Source organism: Tiliqua scincoides, chromosome 2 (genome assembly GCF_035046505.1).
Source record: "Tiliqua scincoides isolate rTilSci1 chromosome 2, rTilSci1.hap2, whole genome shotgun sequence".
Lineage (NCBI taxonomy): Eukaryota > Metazoa > Chordata > Lepidosauria > Squamata > Scincidae > Tiliqua > Tiliqua scincoides.
The window spans coordinates 34,964,528-34,986,731 of record NC_089822.1 but is presented as its reverse complement, the minus strand read 5'-3'; the positions used below and the strand labels follow the sequence as shown (position 1 = coordinate 34,986,731).

Below are 22,204 nucleotides of genomic sequence, written 5' to 3'. Positions count from 1 at the left end.
CAGCCAATCCGCGGGCGGCTGCCGCTGCGCTGTTTCTTCCGCGTCCCGCCCCCTCGGCTGTCGGATGTGTGATGTGGCTCGCGGCGGTGTGTAGCTATGGTGAGCGCGCGGCTTCGCGGCGGGGGGAGGGGGTCCTTTCGCCTGTGCAGTTCTGCTCTGGGCCGCTCAAGGGTTGGGGGTCTCCTGAACGGGGCTGTTGTGCCAGCCTGGTATGGGCGTCTGGGCCCCATCACTAGGACTTGCAGCCCAAGCCTCTGCTTGTCTGCTCAGCAGTAAGTCCCATTATAGCCAGAGGGCTTACTCCCAGGTCGTTGTGGGCAGGATTGTGGCCTAAGAACCTAATCTTGTGCGTGTCTACTCAGAAGTAAGCCTCATTATAGCCAGTGGGCTTACTCCCAGGTCGGTGTGGGCAGGATTGTGGCATAAGAGCCTAATCCTGTGCGTGTCTACTCAGAAGTAAGTCCCATTATAGCCAGTGGGCTTACTCCCAGGTCGGTGTGGGTAGGATTGTGGCCTAAGAGCCTAATCCTGTGCGTGTCTACTCAGGAGTAAGTCCCATTATAGTCAGTGGGGCTTACTCCCAGGTAAGTGTAAGATTGCAGCCTTATCCCCTTCCCCACCTCCCCCCACAACATCCAAGGCATTGTCTCCTTTTAAGTACAATCAAGGCCTCCCCCTAAAAGTGTTTGATGTCCCCCACTATCCACCCTACTCCCTGAGGTTGAAATTCCCATGGGAAATCTTTCACTGACCCCCCTTTTCACCACCACCCCTTGAAGAGGCTTCCCAATCACTGTTATTTATATGCTGCTTTTTAACCCAGTGTTTCTCAACCAGTGGTATGAGTTAGTACCATCGGTGGTACTTGAGGTGGTGTGGAAACACCCCCCCCCCGCCCCCATCTACGTCCTAGCAGTGATGCAATGTGAGAAGCAGCAGTAGGGGGCTTGGCAAGCAGAGCTCCAGTGTGTGTTTTTTGCACACACAAAAAACCCCTCCTGTCAGCTCTGAGCCTCTTTCTGGTGTTTGTCATGTTGCATCTGGCCTCCCAATCCTGAAGTAACTGGTGATGACATCATCTCCAGTTTCCAATGGTACTTCCAGTAGGTGGGCCATGCAAAGTGGTGCAGTGGGGAACAAACGTTGAGAAATGCTGTTCTAACTGATTCTAATCTAATTTGTCGCATCAGGATGTTTTCATTGTACTTTCCCACAGAGTAACACTGACTGTTTTGGAAATCTTCTTTTAAGAATAGTATTTGTTATCGTTTTAAGAGTTTGTGTGTAATGTAAGAGGTTTGGATTTTTTTTGTGTGCACTATTCTAAGCTATTCCCAAAATTAGATTTCCTCTGATTTTTACAGACTGCTTTCTGTGTGAAGCTCAGGGCATCATTTACACAACAATTTAAATTTAGATTGCTGACCCTTCAGAGTAGACATTTAGTTTAAAGGAAGAAATCTGTTAGGTTCCTGAGTGGAAGATCTATCTTTAGAAGTGGGCTCCTGTTGAAATGGAAACTAACATAACTTTGTTTAAATATGTTTGCAAGCTACCTTAATGACCCAAATACTTGGAAGGTAGGATAAGAAACAGTTATATAAGTTCATAGAAAGAACTGCATATGCAGCGCATCTCTATACTTCCACCTGGGTAATGGTAAAAAACCCCAATGAGTCTTGTGGCACTTCAAAAACTAACATTGATTGTAACATAAGCTGTGAATTAAGGTACTACCAAACCTATGCATGGTTACTCCGGAGCAAGTCTGAATGTGTTAAATGGGTGTACTCAGATGAGATTACAGTGTGTCACAGTTTTTGTTTCTCTACATTTTAAATTAAGTAGCACTGAGCTGAGCATCTTGTTTATTCTGTCAGTATCTGTTATTTGGACAAGACTCATCTGGCACCACTAGTTCCTAAATATCAAGGACAGCATTTACACTGAAAAAGTTTAGTTACAGTAGGTTTGAGCTGATCCTTTGCATGTTGACTCAAAGGAAAGTGCCCTTGAGTTCAGTGGTGCTTATTCCCAAATAAGTGGACATAGGATTAGGACTTTAGGTTGTAATTCTAAATATGCTTCCTGGAAAGTAAACCCCATTGAACTTGGCAAGAAAAGGGAAGTTTAGAAGGGAGACAGGCTCATAGGGGTTTCAGTTAAAATAACGTCTTTTTATAGAACAACAAAAACAATATAAAAGAACAAAGGCCCCAGGATCACCTAGACTGTAATCCTATACACCAGTGTTTCTCAGACTTTTTAGTACTGGAACCCGCTTTTTAGAATGTCAATCTGTTGGCACCTACCAGAAGTGATGTCATGACCAGAAGTTAAATAAGCAAGCAGGAAAATTTTTAACACCCCACATCCGACCAAACCAATCAAGTAAAAGTGCACTCCAGAGTGTTTGTTGGGTAGGCACAAGCACCTTGCACCAGCCAAAGAGTGTCACAAACATGCCATAAGGCATGTCTACGACGACTCAGGAGGCAGAGAGGCCCTGGCATGAGGATGTGTGCTAGCCTTCCCACGCCATATCCCAGCAGGTGAAAGTAAATGTTGTGCTGGGGGAGGGCAGAATGGAGATATTTCAGGGTGGCAGGCCGGGCAGCAAGAGGGTTGGAATAGCACTTGGGCCAGATCCTAACCCCTTCCCAAGCAACCCAGTGTTACAACAGGCTGCTCAGATCTGTTCTGTAGCCCCATAGGGTATCTGCTGCAGTGCATGGGGTAAAGGGAAATAAATTCCCTTGCTCCGAGTTGTGTGGCAACCACCTCCTATCTGTGCTGGATGCACCTCTTGGAGTTAATGAGGCAACACTCACTTTTGTAGAAACCATGCTGTTTCTCCGTCTGGTCCTCTTCATTTATATTATTTCTTGAATTCTATACCCTATTTGACAATGAGAGCTACGCCACTCCCAATATGCCCTTCCTTATCCTTTCTATAGAATTTGTATTCTAGAAGAATATATCCTATTGGTTCTCTTTGTTCCACCAGGTTTCTGTTTTATCCACTATATCTCTTTCTCCTTTGCAACCAAGCATTTCAGTTCCCCCATCATGAAAAAGTCAGGTGAACAAGCCAAACTGTTGACATAGAGTTTTATGAGTTTGACTTGGATGGAAAAGCAAGTTCGTATACATAGGCGAAAATCCAAAGAGCTACTTTAGGTGCATCCTAGGGTTTTTTGGTTGTGCTCACTATTGTGTGTTTGACACTATTTTGTTCTGAATAGCAGATCATCATTTTATCACAAATTGAAATTTTAAAAATTTCAAATGTGGTTTGCCATGTAGCACAGGAGACTATTGTTGAAAGAGTGCAAATCCAAAGCTCCTATTACTACACAGAATTGATGTTATGCTATAAGATCTACTTTTTCTCTGTCCTAGGGTTAGTAATATTCACTATACAGTTAGCAAATCTCTTGGAGAGGGACTGACTTTTATTGCATGTATATATCAAAAACAGAAGCTACCTTAGCCTGTAAGTTAGAAATTAGAGACAGCTATATAACTTTCCCTAATCCAAATCACTCTAGTCTACAGGTGTGCCTCTATGTCCATGGGTTCCATTCCAGAATCCCTGTGGGTTCCTGAAACCGTGGATATGGGAGATGCCCCCCCATTCTCCAGAGGTGAGGGGAGGCTCTTCTGAGCCCCCCAAGGCCACATAAACCAGTCCGCCTGCCTGTTCCAGAGAAGGATAGGATTGGGCTGCCCATAAATTAAAAGTTTAAAAATTTAGTTAAAATAAAAAACCACGCTCCTAACACTCCCAAGCAGTTGCTGATCTGTTTCAAAACAAAATAACGCAAACATCTCAAAGGTTGCAATCCTATCCACCTTTACCTGGGAGTAAGCCCCACTGACTATCATTGTTAAAAGCATAGACATAGTCGCCTGTGAAAAGTCCAGAACTGTAACATTTCTCCAAATGCAGACACATACCAAGGTAGCATAAAGTCTTAATATACTGAAAATAGAACGCACATTGAAATGAATGGGGATCCACTTGAAATGGGCTTGCAGCCCATAGTTTGAGAAACGCTGCTATACACAGTTTCCCCATTTAACACAATGTGATGTACTTCTGAGTAGATATGCATAGGATTGTGCTGCTAGAGAGCCCCATGTTAGTGCACTATTTATATCTCGGACCTTTTGGTCCAAGTCCAGTCCTAGGTTCTCTACACTGATTGCAAACTATGAATTCTAGCTAGCCCGTGGCATGGGGAGTGAAATACAGACAGCTCTTGATGTATCTGTGAGTTGTGAATGTGTCCACCTGCAGCCTCTGTGGGCCTCAGAATGGCCGTTTAAGCCAAAAAAAATGCCATTTTCAGTTTTCTGTAAAACCGGAAGTGACATTTTTATGCCCTTTTAAGTCCTCATTGGATTCCCTGGCCCTCATAAAGCCCTTTAAGGGCATAAAAATGACATTTCTGGTTTTATGAAAAACCGTAAGTCGCTTTGGCTTAAATGGCCATTATGAGGCCCGCAGAGGCTGCAGGTGGATGCATATGGCCTCTACAGGTCTCAGAAGAACTTCCAGAGGCAAGGAGCAAGCAGCTCTCTTCACCTCCAGGGGGGCCTAGGATCTGCAGATAAGCAAAACCGTGGATATGGGGGCCTCCTTGTATGTGTATATGCTTGTATGTAGAAGAACATTATCCACATTCTGTTGAAATCCATTATGAATCTGTATATGATGAGGTGGTACTATGCAGGCACAATCAGGTTTTGCAGACTTGGTTCTCAGTAGCTGGTGGTCAGCAAGAAGTGACTTAGCACTCACTTCAATGGTTTCTCCAAGTGTAACTGTTTTCCTTTGTAATGTATAGCTATAATTTGGAAAAGTAATGTACTAGATTTGGAGTTAGTGTTGCAGTGATGAGAGAATTTGCTCTCCTAACACTGTGTGGCCGTCACTGACCAAGTATTTCTAAGGGATGTATCATATAATGAGTATTTTGCTAGTTATGTGATGAAGCAGGCAATCAACAGGTTCAAGTCCCCTCTTTTCACAATTTGTTTATTTTGCAAGTAAGATTTCAAATTTTGTTTCAGAAAGTCAGCCTCATAGGAGACTGTATTTTGGAAAAGGAGTCCCAACCTAGTATGCATTCCTCTTAGGCAATTCAGGGAGTCCAGAAATACTGAAATGCTTTGCAGTGTAAAAATGCAAGGATTCCGCACAACCCAATTTTTTTTTCTTTCTGGTAAGGTAAGGAAAAAACCTCTAATGTGGGCTGGAAAAAATTGTAAAGGATAAGTTTTAACTCCTGTTTTGTTTGTTTGCTCCTAGTCTGCAATCTTCAATTTTCAGAGTCTGCTGACTGTAATCTTGCTGCTTATATGTACCTGTGCATACATAAGATCCTTGGCTCCCAAACTCCTGGATAACAATCAAACTGGGTATGTGAATGTCTAGAACCTTTTGAAGAGAATAGAGTGAGTTTATAACTTAACTGATCAATTTTCTTTTCAAGTATGTGTTTTAGTAATTGTTAAATCTGGACTCTGTAGTACCAGTCACTTATCATAACAGATTTTTCTCTTCATTTTACGGAGGCTTTTTTTCCCCCTAAAGAACCATGAGATTTTGCTCCTAGAGCATTAGAAAAAAGTAGATGTTAATTTATTTTTGCTGTTAAGTGCATGGTGAACAGCATTAAGTTGGGAAGAGTCAAATTCCATGAAGCAAAACTGAGCATCTCTTGACAGAATAGCAAGCTCTGTGCTGTGTAGCTTGAAATAGTAAAAGAATCAGACTGTATCCATACGCCACAATCAAGGTTTAGAGCAGCCATTTTCAACCACTGTGCCGTGGCACACCGGTGTGCCACGAGTGTTCCACAGGTGTGCCACAGGAATTTGGGGGAAGATCATTTATTACTAGGGCCAATGGGCTTGTGAGCCCCCCATTGGTAGCACAGTGTGCCCTGTCAATTGGCAAAAACCTGATGGTGTGCCTTGACAATTTTAGTGCCTTGTCAGTGTGCCTTGAGATGAAAAAGGTTGAAAATCGCTGGTTTAGAGATAATGCATAAAGTGGTGGTGGTGGTGTGTGTACACATGCATGTGTTTAAAGGTACATAGTTTGACTTTTAAATAAGTCACATGAATTTTAGGTGAATCATTTCTTCCATATAGTATTTCAGAATTTTATTGCAATGTTTCCTGAAAAGTGCAAAAAAAGCTATGTTGTCGCCTACACCATACAGCTTCTCTCTTTGAAAAACACTCCTGAGTGTTGGGAGACTCTCTGTTGGGCCCCACTTTGAAGTCTGCAGAAGCATCTTCCTGAGATTTCTTCCCCCACTGCAACCCTCCTCCCCCATCTGCATCCTACACTGTTCCCAAGGGTGCTGAAACCCTAGGGAGACATATTGGCTCACACTTATTGGCACGCAACCTGATGTTTCCTGATTTTTGCATATGTAGAAATTTATTTTATTCATGTCCCAGTGCGAACTTAAGATTATAGCTGATATATATATTCACTACAGGATAAAGCAGTTTCTTTTTCTGTATTTTATGGCTGTTGTCATCTCAATTGCTTAGTCATGTTTTCATTTATTTATGTAGCATTTGCATGTAGTTTTTTAACCAAAGTGGTTCTCAAAGCAAAATTAGAAGGAGAATGACACTGCCCTTACAATAACAGATCTGGAATAGTAAGTGCTATAGATGCTATCAAATGATGTGGCTCTTGGCTCTGATCTGCTATGGGCAGCAAAGTGAAGTACTAGAAGATGGATGTTCTTCATGCTCCTCTCCCCAGTCCACTGTCAGTACTGCTGCTCCCACAGTTACTTTTCTAAGCAGATGGTATCATCAGCTCCCTTCCCATAAAATACTCAGAGACAAAGTGATATATTCAGTTGTCTTCCCAGTCCTGTACCTGTTGCTGCCCTACCAGGTCTGCAGCAATGACCTTGAGCTGCTAATACTTCATGCCCTTGCAGTTCCCAAGCTTTTGCGTTAGCAATCAGATGTTTTCATTCTCTGTGAAGGTCGACTTCCTCATCCAGACCTGTGTAAAAGATAGAACTTATCCATTCATTTGGCTCCTGGCTCCACTTTCCTAAATATTGGTGGCAGCAAGGTAGGAACTAGGGGGAAGATGTCTGTCTTTGGTTTATGTCCCAGTCCACCCAGAGTTCTTGCTGCTCTGAACAGCAGGATTGATGAATCCCAGCCCTTATGCCTTATCTCCATACTTAATGGAATTTTACCACAGACTATCTCAGAAGTGTGTGTGTGTGTGTGTGTGTGTGTGTGTGTGTGTGTGAGAGAGAGAGAGAGAGAGAGAGAGAAACTAATTAGAGAGCTACATATTTGGATGCAAAGTCTTCTAGTATATTATCCTGTACCATATGGGTTCCCAAAGTGTGAGTCGTTACTCTTTGGGCATTGTGGCACACTCACAGGGTTGTTGCAGGATGTCCCCAGTTGCCCCTCTGGGGCCTGTTCCCCTGGGGCCACAATCTTGGTTCTCATGAGATTTGATAAGATCCAAGATTGTGGCACCCAAATCTTGCAAGACTTGGGTGCAGCCATCTTGGATCTCACCAAATCTTGTGAGATTTGGATCTTGCAAGATTTTGAGAGATCCAAAATAGCGACACTCAGTTCATCTGGGAACAAGCGGGTTCAGGGGCGTCGTAACTCAGGTAACCTTGGGAACTATTACTGTACTGGACCATGCTTCAAGACACTTCTGCTTGCATAGGCAACCTTCTGACCGGAATCTGTGTGTGGATTTTTCTTAAAACAATGCATGTATCGGTTTCACATGAATGCCCAAAAGAATGGATAAGGATTTTTTTTTTAAGTGCAACTAGCTTTATGTGGTCAAGGGGCTTTAGGCTTGTGCTCCTCCAAAAGCACCCCCCCACCACATATTGCATGACAAACCATATTAGAACTGACGGGACTTCCAAAAGCAGTTTGTGATACAGCAGTGGGAAGGAGCCTTTTCATAAGCAGACAGCGGACAGTCAAATCCCACAGAGACTGTCTGAATCCTTAGGCATGCTTCTGGTACGTCTTTGGTTTCTATCTACTACTACTAAATCTATATTCAAATTGTATCTGCTTGTGGAGAGTGTACAACGTTGCTGTTTTTCTAATTCTATTATCGTTTCAGATTGTTGGGCATATTCTGGAAATGCGCCAGAATTGGTAAGTGTTGGGCTGTATGCTGTCTTCAGAAATCTGTAACGTTGGCTGCATAGTTAGTGGAGCTATTTCTGTCATCTAATATTTGCTGAAAAATGAAAAATCCTTACAGTGTTTCCAGATATAACATGTCAGAGCTCCTTTCTGATTCTGCAATTTTTGGCTGTCATAAACAGATTTTATGTGAACTCGTATTGGAGAGAGAGTTGCTGTGGTGTAGAGCTTTGAGTGCCGAACCAGCCACGAAGCCTACTGGATGACCTTGGTCCAGTTACTGTCACTCATTCTGAGCTATCTCAGAGTTGTTGTAAGGATATGATTGGATGGGAACTACGTACACCATCCTGTGCTCTTGTTTTTGATTATACAAATTAGAATTTGAGAGTCATGAGAGCAAAAATTCCCTGTATACTGTCTGTCTAACACAAATTCCAGAAATAAATTAGTTTGGACCAGTGCTTCCCCAAACTCCTACAAGGGAGTTGGAAGCACTGTAAGTATGTGCAGGTGAGGGGGGAAGGCAGTAACACAATTCTCAGAATTGCACTGCTGCCAGGGGGAGGGGTGTTTTTTCCACTTAAGGGGGTGCCAGCCTCTGCAGGGCTCCCCAAGCCTTTGTAATAGTAAATAAAACTTGACTTGATGATCATAAACAGGAAGTTACTTTCAGTTGAGTTTTGTTTTGTTTAACTATTTCAGAGGCTTGGGGAGCCCTGTAGAGGCTGATACCGCCTTAGGTAAGAGGGGGAAAAAAGCCCCTCCTCTCCGCAGCAGTGCTGTCATGGGGATCTTGTTGCTGCCTTCCCCCTGCCCCTTCAAGGACCAGAGCTAAGTGCTTTCCAGGCTGGTGGGTTGTGACTATTTGAAAAGAAGCCTCTTTGCCCAATTAGCAGGGAACATTTAGGGCAGCCATTTTCAACCACTGTGTAGTGTGCCACGAATGGTATGAGGTGTGCTGTGGGAGTTTGGGGGAGGGTCATTTATTAGTAGAGCCACTAGGGGATGTGAATACCCACCAACAGCATGGTGTGCCTTGTCAATTGTGAAAAAACTGATGGTGTGCCTTGACAATTTTAGTACCTTTCCAGTGTGCCATTAGATGACAAAGGTTGAAAATCACTGATTTAGGGGAATGTATGTTCTGTATGTAGAAGAGGACCAAACTAGGCACAATGCGAGTTTTTTTAAAATTTCCTTTTACTAGTGAGCAGGCCCATAGGGCTGATTTGAGGTTTGGGAAGTGGTGCTTTTGGAGAGGGTGTCTGACCATTTTCTCCATCTAAGTTTCCCTTTTTTATTAGCTCTATGAAGGAGGGGGAATAAAGATAGGGTATGGCATCTATATTTCTTTCCCTCTGTCCTAAATAATGCATTTAATTCAATGGAAGATTACATGTAGTTTGACCCAAAGTTACAGTTGATTTTGTCTGGCTGTGTTATGGGTATGCTGTTAAGAAGTTTCTTATCTAGACATCCAAAAGTTCTAAAAAACTGTGATTTTGATTCTTCCCCTGACTGTTATAGTACCTGTTCTCTTCATTTAAAATATAAGCACAGGTCTACACCAGAGTAGCTTGCGGTTCTGCTCTTTGTATGTTGAGCAGCCTTTTATATGTTTCCACTTTTACACAAACAAGCTATTACTTATTTGCAAAATAGTCTTAACATATTTAATCCTGATGGCTGCCTCGTTCAAGAAGATTGAGAACAGATAAGTACAATGCACATGAAAACTGTAGGAGGTGAATTTCCTCAGCATTAATTTTAAACAGATGTGAAATTTCAGACATTAATTCACACAGCTATTTGTAGTTTAATTAAATGTGTGCCAGATGATGACAATGTCTTGTAATGTAATTGTGGCAGCCTTATTTATGGGAAGAGTCATTGAAATGTTTCTTGCTGTGGAAATATCTTACTCAAAGTTGGGTATCCAACATGTTTTAGAGGATATGTGCATTCATTTTGAACACACTAATTTGGAAGCCTCAGCGTTTTTTCCTCCCTTTACATAGTCAGGGCGTTGCAGCCTTAGTTGAAAGAAGGCGATTCCTTAAACTCTCATTTTAAAAGTATGCAACTATAAATGTATTCTACATAACTCTTTGGAGTTTTTTCTTTGAGATTTTATTGTTCTAGAGGCTATCGGAGCCTGTTAGGTTGGAGCCTAGGATAAGAAACGTAAGGGGGAGGCTGAACTTGGGTTTCACTTGCTATAGAAGGGCTGACTCTGCAGGACTGTAACACAGAGCACAGCTCAAGAGCAAGATTGTCTTGATCTCATAACCGTGATGTTATGAATCCCTTCACTGTTGCTATTTATGTCACCTGGCCCAAAGAAACTATTGCATTCTCCTTTCTTCATTATTGGGAGCTTCTTAGAGCAGTAGGAAGTTTTTCTTGTGACCCCACACCTTATCCATAGTACAGTAGAGTTCATATTTGCATAAAATGCTGCAGGGTATTCCTCAGACCTTCACTTGAACTGATTTAAGGCAGCACATTGGATTGAAACGTGACATTTTTGATGCTAGATATGTACTGCAAGGAGAATATCTGCCCCTGAGCTTGTTGCTTCTAATTTTCACTTTCTGTGTTGCATTTTCCATACCATGACCACAAAGTGCTTGCTTGTGTAATTTGAGCTAGCCAATAATTGTAGTTTGTCTCTTTCTTCAGGTGAGCGGAAGAGCCCTTATGTTGCTGTGTGTTGTGTCGCAATGGCCTTCAGTATTCTCTTTGTACAGTAACAATTGGAAAATGTTGGGAGTATATTGCTGTCAAACTGCAGTGGAATAAAAGACTTGGGAAAGCAGAAATGATGAAAAATATGCTCTACACCTCAATTTCTTTATATCTTCTGGGAAAAGACAAGCTTTGACATTTTGGTTTCATATTTTCAGTTAGCAAAAGTAGAATGGTATATTAAGTTATATAAATGCAGTAATTAATTGTGTCATACTTGTAGATTCTGCAGAGTTCCTTTATGAGAAGTGTATTCTGAATTTCAGTTAAGTTATTTTTGAAATAGATAACTGAATACACAGCCCAGGAGTTGATTTGATATTAAAATGCAAATTCTTTTAAAACACTTTTTATAAAGGTTTTACAAAATTTCCATTTTAAAATATAAACACAAGAACAGCTTAAAACAATACATCATTTAAAGCATAAAGAAAATAAAACCAGGTCAATATTATTGTACAATTGCAGATTTAAACAATAATAAGCAAGACTAAGAAAAGATACGTATAAGCAACAACTCAGAAGAACATAAATATAAAACTTCAAATTTGAGTAACTAATGATGGTTCTAACAAAGGTTATTTTATATTTAAAGAGCATCTAAGTATAGGTCTCTGATAGAATCTTTTTAAAAACCCTGTATAATATTGAAGATAATCTTACAAATATTGGATCCAATACATCATGAATTCATCAAGGAAATGCATCAATGTGTTGTAGTCAACATGTACTATCAAATATTTTTGGTTATTCTTTCATCTGACTTTTAATAAACAATTTATATAATAATGCTGTACGTTAATCTCTGTAGACTGCTAAATTCTTGCTAAAGAGAAGTATGTTTCAATGATTAGGCAATGACGTTAACCCAGATTCTTCCCGAAGCCTTCCTGAAATTTGAATTTTAAACTATTTGACCTGTTTTTCTTCCCAGTATATTTCATACAGTACACACAAAGGTCCAACATTGTTCTATGATGGTGCATTGCGAACTGAAATTTATCTAATGTGGCCATCCATTTGTCTGGTTAGCTGTCTGAAAATTAATGCTTGTATTAGTTCATCTCCAGTTTTACCAACAAATAATACAAATATCCTAGGTTTCCTCAAGTGTTTTCTGTACCTACTAATTCTTTACAAATTATTTGTTGGAGACAGCTACTGAGAACTCTGTTTATGAAAAGCTGTCATATTTGTCTAAACGAATCTGTGTAAATAAGAATGAGGAAGCCCAGAATAAAATTACTGTTTAGAAAGTGTTGATAAATGCCGATTTGGAATTTTGTGGAACTTGGTGTCTCTTTTGGAGAAAAGTTTGGCAGGTGGTAATCTTCACATAAATAGGATGTAAATTTAATTATAAAACATGGATGAGGCATCAGCAGTCAAATAACTCTTAGGGTGCAATCCTAACCCCTTATGTCAGTGCTTTCCAGCACAGAGATAAGGGCAATGCAGCTCTGAGGTAAGGGAACAAACATTCCCTTGCTTTTGAGGAGGCCTCCGTGAGTGACACCCAACTGCAGGATGCAGCACACATCCCATTGGCACCCCAGTTGGGAAGTACTGACATAAGGGGTTAGGAATGTGCCCTTATTTGTTGTATAGTAGGGCATAGTGTGTGTTTATGTAGCATTTTCAAAATTTGCCTGCAAAAAGCTTATAATGTGTGCATTAAAATCTGTGGTATGTGGTTCCCCTGCACCTGATCACAAGAGGCTAACTGTCCCTTTCTGAAACCTTCGTACAGCATTTTAATCACTGGTAACAATTTAAGTTGTCCTGTTGTGTCAAATGTATCTGTTCAAAATGTTCAAAGACGAATTTCTCAGTTAAGCTTTTAAGAGGGTGGCAGTTCCACTTCTACAACCCAGACTCCAAATACAAAAAATTAAGAAATCAAATAACGTGTTGTTCCTTTCATGCTACCCTTTCCAAATTGATTAAATGAAACTTGTGTTGAAAATGTTTCGTCTACTTTTCAAAAGTATAATTTGAACAGGATGTACATTTAATACAAAATTTTGTGTTTGTTTTAAAAGGATTGAACTAACCTAGTTGTAAACATGTTGAACTATATTCACACAGTAGTTCATAACATTGAGTTTCTGTAAATGCAGAGTTCTGCACTTAACAAGAAACAAAAGAGAACAAAACCAGGCTTATGATCAGTGTGTGTGTGTTTTTGTTTTGTTTTTTGTAAAGTAGCTGTGGCTCAAGAGTTTCAAAGCAAATGACTCTTTTTTTAAAAAAAAAAGGTTTTATTAAAAGGTTCAGTTTCTCCCTGTGACCTTTGCCTTCAATTATACAGATGTGCGCCACTTTGCGACATTCCAATTTACACCAGAATCGCATAACCGACAACCATGTGTGGTCACATGGTCAGCAGGGGTGCACACCCCAACCCTCCAAAAGTGAGGGGAGCTCCAGAAGGTTGTCTGAGCCGCCCAGAGGCAGTGCATGTCTGCACGCTGCCTCTGCAAGGCTCAGACTGAGGGAAATTGCGTCTCTCGCGTGGTTTCCTCTGTGAAACCGGAAGTCGTGCGAGAGACGCAATTTCCCTCAGTCTGAGCTCTGCAGAGGCAGTATGGTGATGCGCGCTGCCTCTGGGAAGCTCAGATTACCCTCCAGAGGGGAGTAAAGCATCTCCTTCCCTGTGGAGGGACCGGATTGCGTCAAGCACCACTTGACAACAGATCATGGTCCCAATCCCTGTCGTTAAGTGATGCATGACTGTACTTGTTCTTAATAGTAACTTTGATATGTATGCCCTCAGCAACCACCAGTCTTAAAAAACATAAGATTCATTTGAAAGAAGAGGTGCAATTCAAAATCATAAGTAGTAGCAAGTTTTTTGTTTTCACCATAATCTGATGTCCTGATAGGATGTCCTGTCCTATCCCAGTCTTTTTTGTGATTTTTTTTTCTAGAACTTTGTCTTCCTTAGGCACATTCACTTAAGAATTTGGGAGAAGAATCTATTTACTAGTAAGTCACCATATTCCACAATAATTAAAATTGTTTTCAGATGACAGGTTATTTGCTATTACATGTTTAAAGAATGAGGGAGTTACTTGATGAATACAGTATTCCTTAACTATGGAGGAAACTGGAGGGAAGGAAAGAAACCTGATTTATTTTGATTTTCTTTCCTGGCAAAACTTTTTGCAGTATGGAGTTGGCTTTGAATATAAATGTAAAATGAAGTATTCCTGGCAATGTTGTAATCTTTCCCATTTTAGCAATTGACACACATGACTGTTGCAATTAAGAATGTACGTGACATGTCTGGTAAATGTGTACAGACTGAAACTAAATCTGTAGTTTGACAGCAGTTAGTATAACAGTTGCAATACTGTGAGTACTTGACTGGAGAGAGAAGTACTGTGGGAAAGTAGACTGCAGGAAAATGTGGTCTTCCATACCTTTGATCTATTTCTCCTTCACCTCAAGGGATTCAGTAGTTTACAGAAACATGGGATTGGCTTGGAGACTAAAGAAGTTTGCAAGTTAAGAAGCTACTAGAGCTTTAGGAGCTATTCTTGACAAATGGATTAAAAGAAAACATCTTCGGGCTGTATACCCAAGATTAAATGTTCCTTTGTTCTTGTTGTTCGAAGGAGTGGGGAAAGGGTGATTTTGTCTTCTCCATGCATGCTTATGATTGACTTTTGTTTGTGAATACAGAACTGGAAAGAGGTGGGCACGTACTTAGGAAGTCTTACCTGTGAAATAAAATTCAAGGTTACCTTCAGTAAGTGCTCAGTATATATGTTGTGAGTGAATAAATAGTGGAATCTTCAGCTTGGTTTTTAGAAAAATGCACATTGTAAATATTTTATTTAGTCGACTTGTAACTTGCCTTTCTCCCCAGAGGGCACCCAAGATGGCTAACAGCAATTAAAATACATAAAAGAAATACAGGGGGCACCCAAATCTGCGGATTTAATTATCTGCACATTGGGTCCGTAGGGCCCCCCACGCACGCCCCTTCCAGAGGTGAGGAGAATAGAGCTCCTCTTGCCTCTGAAGGATCCTCTGAGCTTGGCAGAGCCCATGGGTGTCCACCTGCTGCCCCTGCCAGGCTATGACTGAGCTCAGCAGTAGAAATAACGTAACTGTCGGTTTCATGAAGAAACAAGAAGTGACCTTTTTAATACCTTATAAGGCATTGGGGGCCCGGGGGAGCCCCATTCAGAACAGGGCAACAGTCCAGCACCCCCATTGTGAATTTCTGCACCAGGAAAATCTGACTTGTCCAGATTTAATATCAGCGTGTTGGGCCTCATCCAGATCCCAACTGCCTCCTGACAGGGCTCTAGGACAATGCCAGCCACCCTGGTATCCGGTGGAAAGGAGAGATAGAGCTATCATCAGCATATTGATAGCACCCAACTCCATATCCCCAGATGACCTCCTCCAGTGGTACTTATTTTTTTATTTGATTTGTAAGCCGCCTTTTTTTCCCAAAGAGCACCCAAGGTGGCTAACAACACTTAAAATAGATTGTATGTATTTTAAAATACATAATATTATAAATATTATTAAACATGGGAGAGAGTATAGAACCCTGCAGTACCCCAAGGGACAAGGGGCCAAGTAGGAGTCCTCCACTACCACCATTTTCTGGGATCTCAGCCAAAAGGAACCACCACATAATGGTGCCCCCCTAATCCCCAACTCAGCCAACCGTCTGACAAGGAAACCATGATTGATGGCATCAAAAGCTGCTGCTGAAAGGTCCAGAAAGGATGCACTCCCTCCATCCAGCCCTTGGCATAGGTCATCCACCAAGGCTGTCTTTGTCCTGAAGCCAGACTGAAAGTGATCCACATAATCCACTTCATGCATGACTCTCTGGAACTGAGATGCTACCACCCATTCGACCAGTGTGCAGAAATGGGAGGTTCAAGACTGACCGATAATTATCTTATACAGTGGGGTCCAGAGAAGGCCTTTTAAGGAGGGGGGTGAACCACTGCCTGCTTTAATGTGGTTGGCAGCAATCCCTCCCTCAAAGATGAATTTCCTACCCTCTGTGTCCATTCAGCTAGTCCCTCCTGGGCAGATCTAATCAGCCACGCTGGGCATGGATCTAGCAGGCATATGGATGGCCTCACACTCCAAAGAATTCTGTCCATATTTTCAGGCTCCACAAGCTGCAAACAATCCCACAAATCAGGGCCAACAGATGCCAAGGGGACATCACAAGACATTATAAATGTGGAGTCCAAGTTGTAGCAAATCCAAGCAATTTTATCTGCAAAGTGCCTGGCGAATGTCATAGTGGGCCTCTTTGTGTGTTCCTCCCAGTCAACCAGTGGGGTCTGATGGAATAGCCTCTGCACAACATGGAACAGTTCTGCTGGCCAGCTCTGTGCAGATGCAATGGTGGCAGAGAAAAAAGTACATTATATGCCATCGTTGCTATAGAATAGGCTCTGTAATGAGCCCTAGCCTGTGTCTGATTGGATCTGTCAAGAGTCTTCCGCCACCATTGCTCAAGGCATCTACCCTGCCACTTTATCGTTCACAGCTCCTTAGTAAACCAAGGAGCTACATTAACACTGCTGGCTGGCAGACATTGCTCAAGAGTGATCTCATCTACAACCCTGGTCATTTCCCTATTCCAGAAATCAACCAGAGCCTCAGGTGAGTCACTGGCCTTAGCAGTAGGAAAATCTCCCAAAGCACTCAGGAAACCATTTGGATCCATTAGTCTTTGGAGGTGGACCATACAATAAGATCCTCCACTTCTTCGGAGGTAGGAAGCTGCAACGGCTAAATCTTACCAGGAAGTGATCTGTCCATGACAATGGGGTGATCTTAATCTTCTCGACATCTAGATCGCCATCCATTTGTCCAGACAAAAACATGAGGTCTAACATGTCCAGCCTTGTGGATTAGGGTTGAGATCTTCTGTGACAGGCCCATGGTTTTCATGGTGGCTGTGAAGTCCTGGACTGCACCTGCAGCCTCACCGTGAATGTTGAAGTCCCCCACTACCAACAAGTGGAGGGGGGTCCTCCAATGCAAAGTCCAAGATCAACCAAGTCAATTTAGGTAAGGAGACTGTTGGGCAGCAAGGTGGATACACCACCAGAATCCCAATCCTGTCTCACCCTTTCAATGTGACATACAGACACTCAAACCTAGTGGATTGTTGGACTGGGATCATGTAAGGGAGACAGATACCCAATAGATCATCGTGATCCCCTCGCTGCAGTTGTGGCTGCTGCTCTATCTGGCAACCCAGTGGACAGTGCTGGGAAAGATTCACTCCTCCCACCTCACCTAACCAGGTCTCCGTGATATATGCCAGATCACCCAGGATTAAATCCTAAAGGCAGGTTTTATTCACTGATCTGGCATTCAAGAGTATCAGTTTCAGACCAAGAGAACTGCTGCACCAGTTGTCAAAGAGCTGGAGGGAAGGCTGGAAAGAGGGACGATCTATCTGCAATGACCCTCCTTCCCCTGAAATGGCCTGCCTTCCCCTCACCGCTATATCTTCCACAGCCCAACTGCAAATACAACAGATACGCCTACATAAATTTAGTTTTAGCTGCAAGTGAGTTGTTATAGATGCTACAAAAAGAGAGCCATGCCTCAGGCCAGTACTGAACTGGAAGGTTCAGATGAAAAGGTAATGACTTAAGAACCACAGTTATACAAGAACTTGTGGGTAAAATACTAATTTTGAGATGGTTTGTTTTCTAAAAACCTCTGACTCTGTGTTGTCTGACGAAGGAAGTATTAGAATTTTTTTTGGGGGGGAGGGGGGAATAAACCATCCAGTTCCAAGTACCAGCTTGAGGTTTGCCTCATCACTGTTCCATTAAAAAAGTTCCAGTTTTTACAGGTAAAATAAACTTTAAATATAGAAATATTCAAACTTTCACTGCTGGCCATTTTTGTAAGCCATAGAGCCTCATAACTAAGATCCCAGTGCCATGGCTGACAAAATGATGGATATATTTATACATGACGTCCATCACACCCAGAGGAACAGCAAGGAAATATCTAATATTTGCAAGCCACTGGCAGCTTGTGCCTTTCAACATATACCCCTACCGGGTTCTTTGATGTGTGTATCATAGTTATGAATGAATTCAGCCAAGACATGTTGTATTCACTGGCGAATTTCTCTAGGAATCCTAATTCTTATGGAAACTGCATGCTTCAACTCCTCCCTCATCCCCTTAAATTAATAAAGAAAGGCAGGGGAATGTACTGCCAGATGGTAAATTTCAGTTTTACTGGAATCAGCATTAACTCTGAAGTGTGAGTCTGCTGACGTCAGTGGCAACATTTCAAGTAAGGTGGTGTTATCAATTCAAACTAGCGAGATTCTGCAAATGAGAAAAAGAGCATCTTTTACAAGCCATTATTTAAGATGTGTAATAACTATGTCCATGCCAAACAGAATTTTGATCCCAATATGCTATTTAGAATTCTGTTTAACATGAATATGGTTTACTTAGCCATACAGTGCAGGCAGTTGTTTTTCTGTTGCAGAGATGCTAACTAAAAGGGGCTGAACATTGGCAGACACTTTCTCCAATTATCTACTAATATTCAGAAGCTGAACCTGTCAATACTACCCATCAGTGTAGTTTAACATTAGCCTGGTCTCAAGATTTAAGTCTAGAACAGGGGTGTCCAAACATTTTGGCAGGAAGACCACATCATCTCTCTGACACTGTGCCAGGGGCCAGGAAAAAAATAATTTACATTTAAAATCTGAATAAATTTACATAAATGAATATATTAGAGATGGAACTTATATGAATGAATGAAGGTCTTGCAGTAGCTCGAGGCCTATAAAAGGCCTTGCACAAAGCAAGGCCAGCCTTTCCTTCACTGCCACTGCTGCATCATAGACGAACTAGCAAGTAGTGGAGGGAGCCTTCATCCCACAGCTCAGGTGAGAGGTTGAACAGTCATCTTCACACTGAGAGCAGTTGTATCAGGCCAGCACGGGCTCCAGCAAGTATCTGGAGGGCCAGAGGCTCATTGGAGACTGGGGGCTCCTCGCAGGCCAGATTGGGAGCCCCTGAGGGCTACAAGTGGCCCTCAGGCCAGGGTTTGAGCACACCTGGTCTAGAAATTTATGGAAAACAAAATGCACTGACAATCAGGATCTCTCGTGTTGACAGAGGATGAAAGCATAAGTAATAAGTCCAACTTATTTGTAACTTTGTTAAATGCAAAGCATTTTACATGTCTTCAGTTACTCAAGATGAGTTACTTTCTAAGCAGGTGCATTGTTCTAGCTCAGTGTTTCTCAACATTCATCTGCCACTATACCACTTCACAAGGTTCACCTATTTGATGTACTACTGGAAGTTACTGTTGATGACATCACCACCAATTACTTCTGGGTTGGGAGGCCAGATGAGATGCAACAAACACCAGTAAGAGGGTCAGGGTGGACAGGAGGGCTTTCTTGAGTGCGGAAAAGCATGCTGTGGAGCTCTGCCTGACAAGCTTAGCCTCCTATTACTTTTTGTTGCATCATGTTCTGTTTTGTTGCTGCCAGGCAGAAGATGTCTAGGGTTCCCATCAGTACCACCAGATACCACCTCAAGTACCACTGGTGGTACCCATACCACTGATTGAGAAACCCTCTTCTAGCTTTACATATGTAGAAACATTTGATAGAGTTATAAAGCTATTGCATTAATTATGTTATTCATCACAATCATTTTGTATATTGATTAGACGACAGCCTTACTGTGTTTTGTTCCTATAAAAATGAACGTAAAATTAAAATATTAAGCAATGGCAAATGTCTAGGGGCCCAATCCTATCCAGTTTTCCAGTGCCGGTGCAGCCATGCCAATGGGGCGTGCACTGCATCCTGTGATGGGGAGACAGTCACAGAGGCCTCCTTACATTATGGGAACATTTGTTTCATTACCTCGGGGCTGCAGTGCAGCTACACCAGAGCTGGAAAATTGGATAGGATTGGGCCCTAGATCCTTAAATGATTTTTCTAAAGCATGAGGAATTAAATAATAGAGCAAGAAAGGACAAATAAACACCATTAGCTCATTTGTTTCTTTCCTTCCCACCCGCCTCCTGGATTTTCCTTCACATCATTGGCCTGAGAAATTGACTAAAAATCTGAGGCAGGTACTCGAGTAATTAAAAAATAATAATTCTGAAAATACCCCAATACAAGTGTGTAATACAAGCAGCTTAATACCATGCAGGTTTACTTGCATACGTTCAGCATTTTTAAATTATTGGAGTAATACTAACAATTGATCCTATGTTGGTTTACTTGGAAGTGAGGCCTACTGAATTTAATGGGGCTCATTCTCAAGTAAGTATGCATAGGAGAGATTTCAAATTCTCCGGTGAAATTATCTGGTTAATGAACCACCTGGCTTGGAAGATTTTGTGGATAATTTTTAAGCATATTCTCTCTGTGTCCACGTTTGGCAAAGTCTCACCTCTTCTACAGGCCAGGCCAAGTAAATTGACCACAAGGGACTTAGCACAGTGGAGAAAAGACCTGTAATATAAATGAAAGCTGGGTGTCCATCACACTGAAGGCTTGGAGAAGGAAAAGGAAAAATGAGTGTTGTAAGCATATGCAATGAATGTTCAATTATTTGGTTTTCACCCTTCTGTCTAACCTCATATTCCCTTCCCTATTTGTTTGGATCCAAGACTGCCACACTTAAGCACCTGCTTCCTGTAATAGCCCTTGTGGGCCACTGAGGATGAAGTACTTCTTGTTTTTCATGTGTTTCTTTCTCAGATGGGAGGTGATGACCTCCCTGGTTTTAAAAAAAGAAAGAAATCCTCTAACTTGATAAAATGGTACAATCTGTGCTTACGGGATCTTAACTGAAGGCAAGACATTTTTCCTAATCTCATACAGCCACTCCTTTTCCATTTGGAAAATATGTTTATGAAAGAAAGCAAGTCGCTGTCTTCAAGAATAAGTCACATGATAAGCTTGTTATATTCATTTACTGTGTCTTGATGAGTGAGGTTCTGTAGTCAGTGAGAGTGTCTTTTTGTGTTATAATGAAATATAGGATAATCCGAAGCCTGGTACCCAGATGTGACATTCTTAAGTGCTAGGACTGTATATATGTTGCATTGCAAGTGCATTATGGAGACCAGCATTTAGAGGGCACTCATCAGCACCTAGTTGGAACAATAGTCTTTGCTCCAACAATGTGTCTTTAGAATGGAAAAATATGTAGTCCTCTCTAAGACAGAAAGCAGTCCTAGACTACTCTCCATAAAATACAGGTAGGTAATTTGTGATACTTAGTGAGTTGTGTTAGAGTATGCACACAACTGAAGTGTAGCAAGTCCTTGTTTGATAGTGTATATATTTTGTTTCATTAGATTTGAACTCATGAGGTGCTGCAGAGGGTGTCATTCAATATCCCACATTCATCCTCTTCTACCCTGTAAATTCTAAAATCACTTATTTTGTGTTGGGGTGGCATGATCTTAATTTTCCTGCCTCCTACTCCATACCACTGCTTCTGGTGAGCAGTGGAAAAATATACAACACGGGATGAGTAATCATCATGAGAGCTGTTCATGCATTATGTTGTACCCAGGTACAGAATGGATCATTTTTACAGATCAACAATCCATTATCTGTGTACATTATACACAGATGGTATCTGCACACAGTAGAATTTGTGAATAACTGTACCCAGGGACAATTATTGTACCTGGGTAAACAGATATACCTAATTAAAGTTAAATATATGAACAGTCCCATAGAACTGCCATTTCGTAAGGCAGCTCTGGGTCTGGCCTGTGGATCAGATAACCCTATTAGCCTCTCACAGTGTCAGGAAAAGTCAGCCAGCGAACAATCTAGGGAAATGCATTATAGCATGGAAGAGTGTCTTGCCCACCACTCTCTCTTCCTTCACACTTCCTCTTCTGCCCCACCCCTGCTTCCTTTTTCAATCTAGGGAGTGGGCAGAGAAAAAGCAGTGGAGGTGAGAGAGTGGATGATGGTGGGTGCCTTCTCCCACTATTTGTCACCTAATGACATGGATGGGGTCAGCCCTGTTTAAAGCCATCCAAGTTAGTGGCCATCATCACATTTTATGGTAAATAATTCTAAACATCACTTCCTTTTGTCAACTGAACCACAGCAAAGTTCAGCAACTTCCAGGTGTTTAACCCATAAGCTACCAATTTTGTAGCATACCCCTGTGATGACACACTTTTGTCTATATGCGTGACTTCTGTTATGCCAAGGTTTTTGTTG

General features: G+C 41.7%; 1 protein-coding gene across 1 annotated transcript; it reads left to right on the top strand.

The window, feature by feature from the left end:
* The first annotated feature begins 12 nt into the window (after positions 1-12).
* TMEM167A (transmembrane protein 167A) lies at positions 13-14,699 on the top strand. Its single transcript, XM_066617457.1, has 4 exons — positions 13-99; positions 5,318-5,427; positions 8,165-8,199; positions 10,876-14,699. The coding sequence occupies exons 1-4, from the start codon at positions 97-99 to the stop codon at positions 10,944-10,946; spliced, it is 219 nt and encodes a 72-aa protein (XP_066473554.1). The 5' UTR covers positions 13-96; the 3' UTR covers positions 10,947-14,699.
* Positions 14,700-22,204: the final 7,505 nt, after the last annotated feature.